A 15336-nucleotide genomic window follows, 5' to 3' on the forward strand; every position below is an offset into this window, starting at 1 on the left:
AGGTCTTCACTGTTTCACTCCGTTGAAGGAATGCCACTCTAAAAAGGTGGAAATCTACTGGAAGGAACCTCATTGATTTTAATACAGCTTGCAAAATGTACAAATTCTTGCCCAGCACTAAAAAAAACTCTATGTTTCCCTCCCTTCCCCCTGTCCTGCTTATATCTTTTTTCATTATTTTATATGAGGTTATTTTGATTTCCACTGTTTTGTGTTTGGATTTGATAACTAAAGAAAACACATTTAAATGAAGGTTTATTTTTTTAAAAAACATACAGTTTTTAAAAAATGCAACATAGACTTAACTGAATCACAACCTAAATAGATCTAAGGCTGGCAGAACCCGCTTCTCAAAGTTAATGGTAAGTTTTGGTTTCTAAACACATTTTAAAACTGTTTTGTAAAAAGCAGTTGGAACTCTGACAAATTGATCAATAGAACCACATTTTAAGCCATGGTTTCTCATAGTTGCCTTACTTGCCTTTGGAATGCTGGCTGACATCCTGACTAAATTACTCAGTGGGAGTCCTCTTGAAATTCAGTAGCCCTTTAGAGTAACGTCTATCATTGTGGATTCTGCTTCACAATGATAGGAAGAGCTGACATCGAAGGATAAAAAAAGCAACGTCTGGATGTCAGACATTGAGTGTTGTTTACAGTGATTATTTGGATGTATGTTTTAGTTCTTTCTTGTACTTTATCAATTTAAAACAAAACAAAACTGGGATCAGTTCTTCTTAAGTCTCACCCTGAGCTGGCAGTTCTGCCATGGCTGGTTTTAGGATCGTAGGGTTAGCAACCAAGAGGGAGTGGATATGCGCTTAATCTCCTGATCCAGGAACCCTCCTTGCTGGGAACATCTGATAGAAGTAGCACTGAGTTGTAGTAAGGCAACATAGACAAATCCCATGGCCAGTCCTGCCAGCAAGAAAGTTTCTTCCTGGTGCAAAAGAACTTATGCATGCTCCCACCTAGGCAAACTGAAAAGTGCCTGTTCTACAGGCACATTTTAATATTGTTCTACATTTAATTCAGGCAGTTTTTGTATCTGTAATAAGCAGTTATTTATTGTTTTGCCAGCAGATTTTGAAATGTGGTTATCTGTCAATGTAAATGCAAACAACAAAATGTTAGATAGAAATCAATGCAGCAAGACCACATGAGAGAATTCATTTACATCTACTGCTTTCTCCTTAACAATTTAAAAATTTGTTAATACATTTCATGATTTTGAACATGAATAGCACAGAATGGTGGTTTATTTTAATTTTAAAAGCTCTTATCACTCTAATACCAGGTTATTCCTTTTGATAGCATTTACAATGATCTTAAACACAGCTAACAAAAAATTACTGGGCGTTTTTCACAGGCTTTACTACAAGTTCGTAGTTGCCCCCCAAAAAACGATGCAAAAAGTGACTTTTTTTAAAAAAAACCCTGGATATAATATTACTCTGGCTACAAGGAAATAATTTGGGTGTTACATTACATTGGCTCTGGGGGCTTGTTCCTTGGAGTGATAAAGCTGAGGAGGTCAACAACTGTGACCACAGCAAATACCATCTGTTGTTGGGTTTTTTTACCCTGGATAGAATATTACCCTGGCGACACTCTAATGTGCAGTTAAAAATCTGAATCATGCGTGATGTGCTCCCCGAGAGTTTGCAGGGACGTTGGAGTAAATCTGGCTGCTATGATAATGCACACCATCCATTCTGGAGGAGATACGAGCTAAAAGCACTATGTGAAAAACACCCTGGGGAAATTGTCTAGTATTGTTCTTTTTTTAAAGGATAACATTATTTTAATAGTCTTCGGTCATTTTTTTTCCTGCTTCTGCCACGGAGAACATTCTTTCAGAAGAGGCTGATTTGGGTGTTACATCTCTTGGCTCAGGGGGCTTGTTCCTTGGGGTGACAAAGCTGAGGAGGTCAACAGCTGTGACCACACCAAATACCATCTGTTTCATGAAGGAGCTGCCATCAGCATTGTCTGGAAGCACACACAAAGGAATAGGAATTACACATTGCTGACATCCCCAAATTAGGGTTAAATGATATCCACAATAGAATATTGTCTTAAGACCCACAGCCCAGAGCCTGTCAAACCAGCCTGTCCTAAACAGCTTGAGACCAATACATAGGGCTGTCCTTAGAGCATGGCAAGCACGGTGACTGCCCCGGGCCCCACTCTTTTAACCCCCATTAGAATTAACTGGAAGGGGGCCCCACACTGGCTGATTTGCCCTTGGCTCTGCACCCTGCCAGGGCTCTCTAAGGATAACCCTGCCCATAAACCTGAAAAATCCCTTCCTTCTGCCCCATCTTGACAGGGGTTATTTGAGAGTGCCTTCTGTATACTAAGTGGCACCCTTCACAGCTGCTCCTCTGCTTGTGAACATCCTTCCCTGAAACATCTCTCAAAGAGAATGGATGGAAGACTTTTTAAAATGTAGGCAAGTAGACAGCGGCTAAGAAGGTGTATGAGATAAACTTCAGTTGTTCTTAACTAAACGTCACACTTACACTGCTCCAATTCATGCACAACTATAGCAAAGTGATCATTTTCCAGGATGTGTGAAAGCTTTCCAAGGGTGTCATCCAAGCTAATCTGTAGAGAAATCCCAAACATAAAACCATTCAAGCTGTTACTGGCAATCTAACCCATACATTCTCAGTTTCCTTCCCCCACAGAATTGTCCTAGCTCCAACCACATTGGAGATGCAAATCAGATGCTCCAGGTCAAGGCCCTGATTGCTCCAAAGCCCTACTTATACAATTCTATGCATGGCCCTTCCCTATTGTATTATTACAGGAGAGAAACTGTGCACACAGAACCTAGGAGAAGTGGATCTGGCTCATACATTATTTTTCTGTACTTTACCTATACGTCTGTGGCAACAGAAAGAATCACTCTGTATGCAGGAATCTTGAAAATAAGAACTGAGGCAAAATTTTGCCTCAGAAGGACAGTCTAGTTTGCCCTACCTAGAATTCTCTGTGTATTCTTTTGTACTCTCTAACATACACAAGGGTGCTTGATTTTGATGCACATGCACAGCCCTTGTATGTTCCTCTTCCGGGCAAATTGCATAAAGCATGATACATAAGAAACTTCTTCAGACATGCATAACATACTGTGCGTCATCTTTCAAGATTAGACCAGAAGCACAATAATCTTCTAGTCTTCCCATAGACATGTGCAAGAATCGTGCATGATGGATCTTAGGCGAGTGCTACAATTTCTGATTGATACTTTTCTTCTTTCTTCCCTTCCTCTAGGCTCATACCTTCTGTCCTTCTTCCTCAGCTTCTACTTTTGTTTCTTGTACCCCTATCCTCTCCCTTTACATTTGGCTTAAAGCAGGTACCAACTACACTTCTGGATGCTGTTTGGTTCTATCAATAAATACCTTTGAAAACTGTTGATAAATGACCTTCATGACTGGGTCTGAGAACTGGGCATTTCCAGCCATGACTGAAGAGAGGATGCTGCTGAGAGTTACCATTCCCAAGATGAGGCTTCAAGAAAACAAAGATTTTTACAGAGACAGTGCTTGTATTTAGAAATGTGAAATTAACTTAGTTGAATTTTCACAATGTAGACTAGGTCACCAGGGGCTCATTTGTATCATATATATATATATATTCAGACAAGATGCTAGACACACTGATAGCTGGGAGGCAGAGTTCACTTCCTGAACAAGCAGCTATGCTGAAACTCAGGGGTAAGCAGGGTTGCCACCCTTTCAAACTAGACCTGCTCTTGTGCCCCAACAGCAGACTGGCATACAGACTCTTCCTGTCCTTCATGTCCATGCCAAAAAAGGTGCTGCCTGGTAAATTTCTGTATCTTAGACTGTTATTAAAGACACAGGAACAGGTTTAATACTAAAGGTGGCAACCTTGATGGTAAGCTAATACCTAACATTTGGACTGTATGAAAATGTACCAAGAAATAAATACTTAAAGGAAGCTTTAAATGGTACAGGCAAGAGCCTAAGGGAATCCTCTCCATGTGGGCCGCATAGTAACCATAGAGGACTAGAAAGAGTCCATATTATTTAAAGTCTTTCTTTAAGATGCCATATTATATACATTATTCTTCCTTAGTGTTTTAGAGCTTGAGGATTGTGGAATTATCTTGAAGATTAAAGTAAAGGTAAAGTGTGTCGTCTAGTGGATTTTGACTCCTGGTGCCCATAGAGTCCTGTGGTTTTCTTTTGGTAGAATACAGGAGGGGTTTACCATTGCCTCTCCCCACACAGTAAGAGATGATGCCTTTCAGCACCTTCCTATATCGCTGCTGCCCAATATAGGTGTTTCCCATAGTCTGGGGAAAATACCAGTGGGGATTCGACCCGGCAACCTTCTGCTTGCTAATCAAGCATTTCCCCACTACGCCACATAAGGTGACTCCATCTTGAAGACTACTGATAGTTTTAAAATGAAGCATTCAGTGAACAAGAGTTACCCTGATTCTGCAACAACTGGAGCCTGGTCATATCCTTTCTCACGGAGGATTTCAATGGCCTTTTGACAATTCACATCCGGGAGAAGAGTCAGAGGGGCTAAGAGGTTCAGCTTCTGCACTTTGATATTCCACCACCTGTTACAAAAGAACCACAGGTGTTGTTAACTCCTAGGGGTCAGATTCTGCTCAATGTATCATTTAAACGTTGCTCTATAAAGACACACACGAAACAAAAGATGACTGTGATGGAGGCAAAGCTGCCTTTGGTACAAGGGGTTAATGTTGAAAGGACCCGAGATGTTTGTCCTTGGGTTAGCAAGCCATTTAGAGCCACATTACATTTGTGAACAGGAGCCTATTTATAAGGACATTATATTGGGGCATCAAGAAAGAAGCACATAAAAAACTGGAAGCCTTTGAGATGTGGTGTCTCAGAAGAATATTCAAGATTAAATGGACTAGAAGAACAACAAATGAAGAAGTACTTCAAAAAGCAAAAACACATAAACAAATAATACAGACAATAAAGAGATGCTAACCAGAGTATTGTGGACATATCCGAGAAGAATAAAATATCAAATACCCCAACTAACACTAGAAGGAAAGCTAGCAGGAAAAAGATCAAGAGGAAGGAGGAGGGATGGAGGGATGGATGACCTGAAAAAATGGCTGGAAATGGACACAGGAGATATCCACAATTCTAGGGACTGTGATCTGTGGCTTTTGCTGGCCACCAACCTCCCAGCTGGAGAAGGCACATGAAGAGAGAGAGATTGGGGCAAAAATATTAACTGGCACAAGTATTCTCACACCACCACCACATACACACACACTTGCAGCTGCTACATGGTAAACACGATGAAGAACAGGTGAGGCAAGTCTGAGCCATACCAAGGATTATACTCTTGGACATCTTCTTTTAGAAATCCATTCTTGGTCATCCATTTGTCATTCAAAAACTTAGACCTGGAGATAACAAATAAAGACATTTGTGTTAGACCTCAGTGTTTCATTCCAGCATCCATCCCTGTACCAGTCTGCCTCAATTACCATTTTTTTAACCTTCAGGCACTCCAATTTTTCAAACAAGGCTGATTATTTATAGACAAGATAACAGACTGAGGTTAAACAAAGAACGAATAGGACAGGACTTAAATCGAGGAAATGGATCATGTTGTTGTTTAATAAGAGAATGACAGTAAAGCTGAAAAGTAAGTTGTATAAAGCAATAGTTCACCTGCTGATGTTGCACAGGTAAGAATACTAGGCAACCAAGATGAAAGGTGTGTTCAAAGGCACAGTCCCAGCATGATTAGTAGCACATCCCCATTGCTTTGAATGGAGCTGGATTGCAACCTGAACTGGCAACAGCAGAAACTGAAATGGTAGGGAGGCTTCTGTAATTAGGAATAAAGGATCAAATGAGATGGTGTGGAATGGCATCAGCTGATGAATGTGGATAGAAAGAACAAGTAGAAGGAATGAGACCAGGGGAAGGCCAATGGTGAGAAAGAGATGCAGTGGACTGCAAAAACATTGCAAGATCAGACAATGTGGCTGCAGAAGGCAAGGAAAATTAATCCTCTTGGCAAGCCAAATGCAAAAAGAAAAGAAAAAGAATAAGAAAATAATAATAATAATTTTAAAGAGAATGATACCCTCATTGTCAGAAGCTGCACATTATTCTGCTTCTCTCATTCTCTAGGACTAATATGCCAATAAAACACTAAATTAATGAACCACTTTTTAACGTGTTACTATGAAGTCAAAGCATTGAGATAACTAATGAGTATCTTTCAGACTGAGTATCTTTCAAGGAGTTTGATTTTCTGAGGGCAGATGTTAAGCCTGTTCTGAAAAGTCAACTCTCTTAAGTGGCTTTGAATTGGACACCCAAGGTCGTGAGTTATTCTAGAAAACTTTGGCCTCAGAATCTATTTGTGAACTATATACTAAAATTGGTAGCAGCTGATCTGTTTAAGCTATAAAACTTTTGCAACACTTTGCATGCGTCTACTAACAACACAATCCTTTTATTTTGCAGGTGTTAATCATCTAGCTGTAACTAATTTTATGTTGGACTATTTCTACAGAATTACAAGTTATCCGATATCAGTGGCAATGGTGTGTGTGAAGTGGTGGGGAAGAACATTTTACTTCTCTTCAAACTCTAAAAAGAATTCTTAACTGCGGTTAATATGATGCAAGAGCAACAGCACAAGCCATTTAACCCATGCAGATACTCTCTTCCAAGCACAGCTGAATGGTTTCAACTAATGGGCCTCCATAGATGGAAAGCCAAAAATGAAAGGAAGACATTATCTTACATGTAGTTCCTCACAGAGTCCGGTAGGAGGACAACACAGCGCTGACCCTCTTTCAGCTGCTTGGCTGCTCTCACAGCCACAGACATTGCACTGCCCGCACTGCCTCCTGCCACACAAAGAAGATAGCAGACACATTACCTAACAAGCAATAAATCAATGACTAGAAAGTTACAGTGCAACACTGAACACAGGCATGGATAAAGGGGGTGCAAAGCTGGTCCTTGTAAAAGTTTTCTAGAGACTTTGAGCCCCTTCTCATCATCGGTGAGAAAGTGCTACATTGTCAGCAGCGAGGAAGCCCTAAAAAGCTTACCTCCCCACAGACAATCTGTTTCTGTTTGTTGGACGGGTGGATTGCTCACTCAAATGATTATCAGCGGCTGCTGGTAGCTAAGAGGGTCAGGGTGCCGGGAAGCATTGCCCTGTGTTGCTGCACCCCTCGGAATTCCCATAATGCACTGCACTCTCATGTGGTGCATTATGGGGATCCCCCCTCCCCTCCCCTCCCCTCCCCAAAGCTGGCCAGGAACCCCACAGTCTGTTCCTGTCAGCTGGGGCTGGCAGACGAGCAGAAAAACGCAGTTAAGAGAGTGTTCAGTGGGTGGCTCTGGAGGTGGGTTTGCTGTTGAGGCTCCACTGGGATCAGGCATGATCCTGGCGAAACCAGGCTTGGCTTCGTTAGCCCAGTTTTGCCTGCGTGTGAGAACAGCCTCCTTGTACAATAGTGATCTTGATGCTCTCACTAGTACTGCAATATAGCACAAGTACTTTTACTGAAGAAATGGGACAACCTAGGGACCCATGCAACATGCAGCAGGCGCATCTCCTTAAAAGCAGCTCCACAATCTAAGCAGTGGGTGGGGGCACACTTAAAAGCAAAAGGGGTGTGTGGGTAAGTGGTGCTGAATCCTGCCCCAGCCCTGCTTTATATATGATTCATTGGGGCATAACTTCAGACAGATCTGCTGATACCTATCTAGGGTTGCCCTCACTGGGCCCCTTAGGAGAGAGTGGGGATATTGTAGTTTACACTCATGTTGCAATATGTCCCGGGAACAAACAAGGACTTTGTTTTTGTTGCAGCTCCTGTACTGACAGCAAGAAGATTTGCACGACCCATGGTGTTACTGAATCCCCCTACATAGTGGAGAAGCAGAGTAGTGCAGATTGATTACTCTGGTGTCATAAACTACGGGATTCAGGATGAAAATTGGGAGTGGATTCTATTCAAAACCTGAGCCAAATCTTCATTTGACTTGATAGAGACATCATTAGTCTGTTCTGGTACTCCAACCACTAAAGTCCTTCCATGACCAAAGGAGATACACATGGCTGTGCAATGTTGCACAGAACAGAAAGTAGAAAGAATATTCTCAGAGAAAGAAAGTTCAGAGCAAAAAGATTCTTGAAACATTGCTGCAAGAGGAGGAAGTAGCTTTCCTGGTATTCACAACATGGGAACACTGTCTTTTTTCAGGCAAGCTTTTAACATGGAATTATTGTTCCCAGATATAATTCTTTACTCTGCTGTCTTCTAGCTTTTACTGTTCAGTTTCTCTACACATTAGGATTTAACTGGATAGTGTTTTGTTGCTTTGTAAGCCACTTTGAGGTCATTTTCATAATCAACTTAAATAAAATAATGACTGACTGCTCCAATGCCTCAGCATTGATACTACTGCTTCTACTTCAGAGCTCTAGCTTCTAACATCTTTTTAAAAAACAAAAACCTAAAACAAAACATTTTAAATGGTGCATGCATTGTGTTGGGGAGGAGTCCTGCCACATATACTATTCAGTAGAAACTTGTGAACCTCATCAAATATACAGTACTGAGAATAGCAAAGGACATATTAGCCACTAGCCAGAAAGGGCAGGAAGGAGTATGCTATTTTCCTATGTTGAGGTCCAAGTACTTGGAAAATTAAAAATTTGGACAACAGGAAGGAAAGACCTCTGGATCTATAATCATATTCCTAGCATATGATTAACAACACATGCATTGCATGGAAAATATTTGTGTGGAAGGACCCTTATATCAGACCAGAAACTGGTTTCTTTGAGCTTTATGCTCAGAATATAAACAGTACTTTCCAAGAAGGCATTTCTCATTTGTTAAAAGTGGCAATGTAGATGGGCATAACAGTCTTCAGCAATGCTGCTTACCACAAAGCAGACCTTCCTCTCTAATCAGCCTACGAGCCATAAGAAAGGATTCAGCATCATTGCACTTGCCCCATTGATCTATCACCTAGAAAGGAACCAAAAGATACAGATTAGGGATTCAGAGGCTCTCAGGTCTGGTTCCTAACAGGCTGAATCTGGGCGCTTTCCAGAGTAGACCCTACAATGGGGTCAGGACATATCTCGGAAGCAGGGGTGTAGCAAGGTTGGAGTGGGCCCAGAGACAAGATTTCAAAATGCCCCTCCCTCACTGAAGCTCAGCTCATGAAGTAAAGAAATCTTAAATGAGGCTGAATAGTGATAACAAAGGTTTTATAAATTGTGGACGATGCAAGTCATTTCATGGTAAAAGAGAAAGACATGCTGTTCTGGTAGCTCCAGGTCTTAACACTCACATCAGTTTCGGAGGATGAATACAACTGAAGGAAGCCCGGGCAGGTGCGCGGCTGGGGGAGTCAGTCATGTGACTTGCCTCTGGGGGGCCCCCCCAAGGCATTGGGCCCCCAAACAACTGTCTCCCCTTGCCCTATTATAGTTACACCCCTGGCTTCAGTGTTAGCAAACACTTTGATACCGACTTCCATGTTGTAAGCAGATTTTACAGATATTTATGTTGTTTCAAAAACCCACAATACACTTTTGATCAGAGTGACAAAAGACATACACATGTTCACTAAGGAAACAACACATCTCAAGTCACTTTCAGCTCTCTAAAAACCTGTCATCTGTCTCCAGCCATAGAATCTGGTTGCAAAGGTGTCAAAGTATGCTGCTTATATGAAATGTAAGCCTTGAAATGTGTGCTTTTAAAAAGCCATTATTATGCAAGATGCCACTGTAGACCTTTGTCCTCTAATTAGTACTTTTGATTCCGTCAGTCAAAAATGCTGGTCTGCTTATGGCCTCATGCCACCACATGGATCTTTATTTGCTGAATAATGAAGAGCACTAAGAATCAATTACTCTTGGCAATTTTAAATTCTTCTGTGCAATAAGTTATTCTTAACTTCAAACACAAATAATTTGAAATTTGCACTTAGTTGCAGATTTTAGCTCGGTCTCCTGGCTTTTGTCACATTTCTACTTACAGATCTGTCAAGGACTGTTGGGATAAAGTCATGGCCAATCCCTTCCACTTCCATTGCTGCATCCTCTGCTGTGTTCAGTGAGCTGGGCAGGGCAACAATGGAGCCTTCAGGATCTGCTCCAACAATCTGCGAAGGAAGATAAACTTGTTAAAGAGAGGTTTTTAAAAAAGGAAATGATGAACCATCACTCAGTGACTGACCTCATGTGAAAAAGATTAGGGTGTTGTGTTCTCCCTTTCCCATAACAGGATACATTTTCTTTGAAGGAGACAACTCTTTAGAGACTTATGGTGCCCTTGTAATAATCTGTTTATAAATGTACAAGTTGAAACATATATCATGGAGGCACAGAAACAAGCTCACAGACAGGCAGTGCCAATCCCAAAGTAACACTGGCACCTGAAGATGAAAAGGAAACCCATCTCTGCTTCTCCCCAGAAGTGTCTTAGGAGCATCACTCAATAGTGCAATGAATATATGGTACCTATTGTATTTGGTACCTATTGTCTTAGAGCAGGAGATGAAACACTTTGTCACAGCAGGCTTCCCTGGTTAAATCTCCCAACTATTACTTTATCGTTTATTTTTCACCAACAGTATGCTAATCCCAGGACAGGACACAGAAGTGGTTTTGTGCATGCAAAGGACAATACAATCTATGGATAATACAAGGTGAAGAACGAACACAGGGCTTACTATTTATTTGATTGATTGAGTGATTGATTTCTATACTGCCCTTCCAAAAATGACTCAGGGCGGTTACTAAGGAATCATAAGAACATTAAGAGAGAGAGGATTAGAGGAGCCTATCTATCTATCTATCTATCTATCTATCTATCTATCTATCTATCTATCTATCTATCTATCTATCTATCAAAGCAATTTTGCTAACATCATTCAGCATTGTTTACAGTATGCCCACTAACTTGCAATGTCTGTCTCAGACATCTGAGATTTAAAAAGCACTTTTTGCATGATTGGGACCGGGTGTGTACACTCAACACTATGCAAATGACATCTTGTGTGAGAAGGGTGATCCTGTGTGTATGAACATCTGCATGATTAATGCAATATCTGTGACCATTTGGGGAAGGATCATGCATAAGCTTCCACATTTCTGCTTGTCACACTCACCATGCAAGTGAGTTGCTGTCATCTGATTAACATGACTAATCCCAACCTTTCCAATTTTAGAGCTAGAAAGATGGGTGGGGATTGCCTCAGCACTTGCGCAGTGATCTCCACCCCCTCCCCAGCACCAAGGGGTTATTTGGCTGGTGAGTTGCAAAGGCAATCAAAGCACCTTGAAAGATGCTACTATGGGCCCAAATGTCTGAAGTGAGCTGAAGAAGCCTTTCACATACTATGCACTCAGGACATTTCTCTTTCATCTTTCTGGCAATACCAGTGATGGTGCCTCCTGTGCCCGCTCCAGCCACAAACATATCGACTTTGCCTGGTATTAAGAAAGAGAGGAGGGGAAAAAACACATCAGACTGCATTCCTTCTCTAAATCTTCAAAAGGAATAACTGATACCAACTCCTATAACGCATCCGTTTGGGTCTAATGAGAAGAATATACACGGCAATGCACCAGCACAACCATTCGGGATGTGTTTCTCTGCTTAAGGACAAGCAGTTGCCCTTCACTGTGGGGAACAGCAGTGGAAGAGTAGTTTAGAGGTTACGTAGAAGTGAGTAATGTCTCATAAGATTGTCAGACTTTGGGACCAATTCTGTTTTATGCCTGCACTATTGATATCAACTGTGTGGGAATAGGGAGAGTTTCAAACAAATACCTGAACTATGAAGGCTAGGAACTCATAATTGTAGGTAAATCCTAGAACATTCCAAGACCTGTGAATTCAAATCTCTTTACCAGCTGGGCAGTGCCTCAGAGACTCCATCACACTTAGGGTCCTTTCCGATGGCAGGAGACTACGGAATTTACCCCCACACAAATTCTAAGTACAAGTTTACTCACCTTCCACACACTCACAGAAGCTTCCATCCTCCTTCCCAGCAAGAACTTACACTCTGTTCAGACAACCAGCAGGGACCTCATGGAAACTCCATAGTTCTACCTACTGGCCAGCTCTTCCTTTCTGTAAAGAACTTCCTTTCCCCAATTTGCCAGAAAAGTATTAATGCAAAGAATGAGTAAACTCGCGCTTAGAATTTGTGTAAATGCTTTTCACATCCTGTAGTTTACATCATCTGGAAGGACCCTTAGGATGAACCTCTGCCCCCCACTCAGCTCAGCCCACTCCACTCTGCAACACCCTTTCTAAATGTTACTATTAGCAGCTGATTTGCTCCTGGAAGAGAAGGTTTCCAGGACTTATGAGTTACCTGTTGGGCAGAGCTCTAGAGACACTACCACCACCCCACTTGGGAATGAGCTCTCCCCACCCCTTTAAAATAGATGTTATGTCATCTATTTATAACTACATGCATCTTTTAGAACTACAATCATGAGATGCACACTTTAGTAGTGAAAACTGGGAATAATAGTTACATCAATGATAGTTTCTAAAGATGTTCTTATAGACCTAGGCAAATTCAGTAGCATAGTTATTTCTAAGCAATATAACACACATTATATTGAACAAATAATTATTAATGATACCATCACACTGCTCCAGAATCTCCTCAGCTGTGGTGTCATAGTGTGCCAGTGGGTTGCTTGGATTTCGGTACTATTGTTGTAAAGAAAAGGGTACGTTACTGACAAATGGATGAGGTAAAATGCAAGTCTATAGAGAATAGACAGTTGGATGAATAATAAGTTTAAACAAATATCTCCCAAGAACATAATAATTGTTTTGCTGATTCAGGCAATGCATCCCTGTTTATTTTATGTCTGTAGCAAGCTGAAATACTAAAAAGATACACTAGCCAGAAGCATCACTTTCATTCTGGACATAAAGTTATTTTGGATCTCAGGTTACTGGCCAACATCCTGACTGAGACAATGGCATCCAGAAAGATGCACCTGTGCTGTGAAGGCCTCCAGAGTACCACAGAGTGGAGATGCGGAATGTGTGTTTAAACAATCTCAATTTCCTCTGGAAATGCCCTGTGTGCTCTGAAAATTTGTCCCCAAGAGTTGCGCGAATTTTAGAAATGGATTTTTGGACAGCACAAGGCATTTCCAGGAGGCTTTCCACATGGGGCTTCTGCCCCGAATCTCCTTCGGGAGAGAGGGTGTGTGTTCACACACCAGCCAAACTTACCCCAAACTCCCAACGATATCCTTGGGCCCACTCTACCCAGAAGTCGGGCTTTATGATGCAAATTCTAGCTTTTCTCCAGGTATTTCCAGATTTTTAGAATGCTGGTTTTAAACTACTTTTTCTGAAAACACTGGGGCAAACAGAAAGAGGCGTTGACGTAGAATCATTAGCATGATAAGAGGCATGGTCTCTTCAGATGTGCAGATCTATCTCTGCAGGGCACTCTCCCCCCACCCACCCACCGCCATTGACTAGGAAGGAAAACACTGATGCCTGCCATGTGTACTTGCAAAAAAACAACAACACCCGAGAGCAGAGGGAAGAGGCTGCTTCCCTCAATGTCGTGAGTGCACTTCGAAGTGGTTTCTCTTAACATTTACCCTGAATCCTGAAGACAAGTGTGAATAACTTCCTGGGGAAGCAGAGATCAGCTAAAATAATCCCACCCCATCCTGCATGCTCCATGCTGCGAAGCTACAAAAGCTCTCTGCAGCATGAATGCATCTTCCTGGTCTGAAAGGATAGAAGTAAACACCAACTAATCCAATCCAAGCATTAAAGTAAGCAACTGTACAAAAAGCAAAATCTGTTTACCTGATCCAATATATGCGAGTTTGGAATTTCATTTTTCAGTTTCCAAGCAACACGGACATTTGATTCAGGAGCATCATATCTTGTGCATGGAGTTCTTACAATCTCAGCCCCAAGAGCTCTCAAGATATCCACCTGTAACAAAGAAGAAAGACTCTAAATTAGTTTTTTGCACTGCTACATTTACAGCCTCCAACTCTGTAAATATAGACAAATGTCTTAACTTATACAAGTATATATTTAATTATTTTTCATTTACATTTCTAGCCCATCTAAAAGATTGGAGACAGGTAGCAAACAAATTTAAAAAGTGAAATTAAAAACAAACTTAATGTGTCTGATAATTACCCCACACAAAACTGGCTTACTCATGGCCACCATAAGCCAGAGTACTTGGAATTATAGTGCAATCCTTAACCTGTTTTCCTCAAAAGTAAATTTATTGAGTCAAATGAGACTTGGTGTTCAGTAAGTGTGTTTAGAACTGCAGCTTTAAACTGATCTAGTCCCACTAAAGATAACTGCCCAAATCCAAAGCCCCACATGCACTCCAGCACATTCATTTCACTTGATGGGCCAGATCCGCAGACACAAAGGCACTGGCACACAGTTCTGCTTCCACCATTGAAATAAAGGGGAAAGCTCACTTAGCATGCACACTGTAGTCCCTAGGCTAATAAGAAATTACTGGATCAAACTGGAAGCTCCACAAGGGCTTGACTTGCATTCCCACTGCCTTCAGTGTTGGGAGTTGTAGTCAGGTCCCCCCCCCCGCTAATTGGGCAAAGAGGCTTCTTTTACCGTGGTGATTCTCTTTATTTAGCAGGGGGAGAGTAACTGGCCCTATCCACCCCCAGCACAGTACCTCCAGTGACTGTTGCTGGTGTCTATCTTGTGTTACTTTTTAGAATGTGAGCCCTTTGGGGACAGGGATCCATCTTATTTATTTGTTATTTCTCTGTGTATACCGCCCTGAGCCATTTTTGGAAGGGAGGTATAGAAATCAAATTAACAACAACAACAACAACAACAGGAAGTGAACCCTTGTCTTGACTGACAGGTTGGTGAACTCCTGGGCACAACCAGACAGTACACCGGGTAGGTAGGACTTAGAGACCTGTTGCTGGAAATTCTTGGAACAAGAAAGGAAGTTCTCTGCTGGAGGAGCAGAGGGAACATGTGGCAGTGGAGTTTGCTGCAACAGGATGACTGCAGCTCTTGGAAGATAGAACTGCAGGGGCTTGATTCTCATCAGGAGTTTGGTGCGTTCAAGGATAGGAAGCCTGGGCTTTGCCTTCAGGAACATTAATCTAGGGGGAAGTTTGTTTAGTCAGACTTTGCATTAGAAATTTGCATTTCTTTGTGTGTGCACTTTGTATTTCCTAACTGTCTGTTATTTGCAACTAAGTAACTAAATTTGAAAGTGTGCCACCCCA

At 41.6% G+C, this 15336-nt stretch overlaps 1 protein-coding gene across 1 annotated transcript in view; it reads right to left on the bottom strand.

Annotated features, from left to right (window-relative positions):
• Positions 1 to 248: 248 nt before the first annotated feature.
• Positions 249 to 15336, bottom strand: part of LOC128350720 (cystathionine beta-synthase-like) — a 42901-nt gene continuing 27813 nt past the window's right edge. The window contains exons 6-16 of the mRNA XM_053309318.1: positions 13904 to 14035; positions 12703 to 12772; positions 11438 to 11529; positions 10074 to 10199; positions 8968 to 9052; positions 6802 to 6907; positions 5366 to 5440; positions 4475 to 4609; positions 3414 to 3522; positions 2526 to 2610; positions 249 to 1992 (exon numbers count right to left, since the gene is read on the bottom strand). Coding sequence (XP_053165293.1) covers positions 1805 to 1992; positions 2526 to 2610; positions 3414 to 3522; positions 4475 to 4609; positions 5366 to 5440; positions 6802 to 6907; positions 8968 to 9052; positions 10074 to 10199; positions 11438 to 11529; positions 12703 to 12772; positions 13904 to 14035 — 1203 coding nt within the window. The 3' untranslated portion in view covers positions 249 to 1804. The remainder of the gene's footprint in view (positions 1993 to 2525; positions 2611 to 3413; positions 3523 to 4474; positions 4610 to 5365; positions 5441 to 6801; positions 6908 to 8967; positions 9053 to 10073; positions 10200 to 11437; positions 11530 to 12702; positions 12773 to 13903; positions 14036 to 15336) is intronic.

This window comes from Hemicordylus capensis, chromosome 3, assembly GCF_027244095.1.
Source record: "Hemicordylus capensis ecotype Gifberg chromosome 3, rHemCap1.1.pri, whole genome shotgun sequence".
NCBI lineage: Eukaryota > Metazoa > Chordata > Lepidosauria > Squamata > Cordylidae > Hemicordylus > Hemicordylus capensis.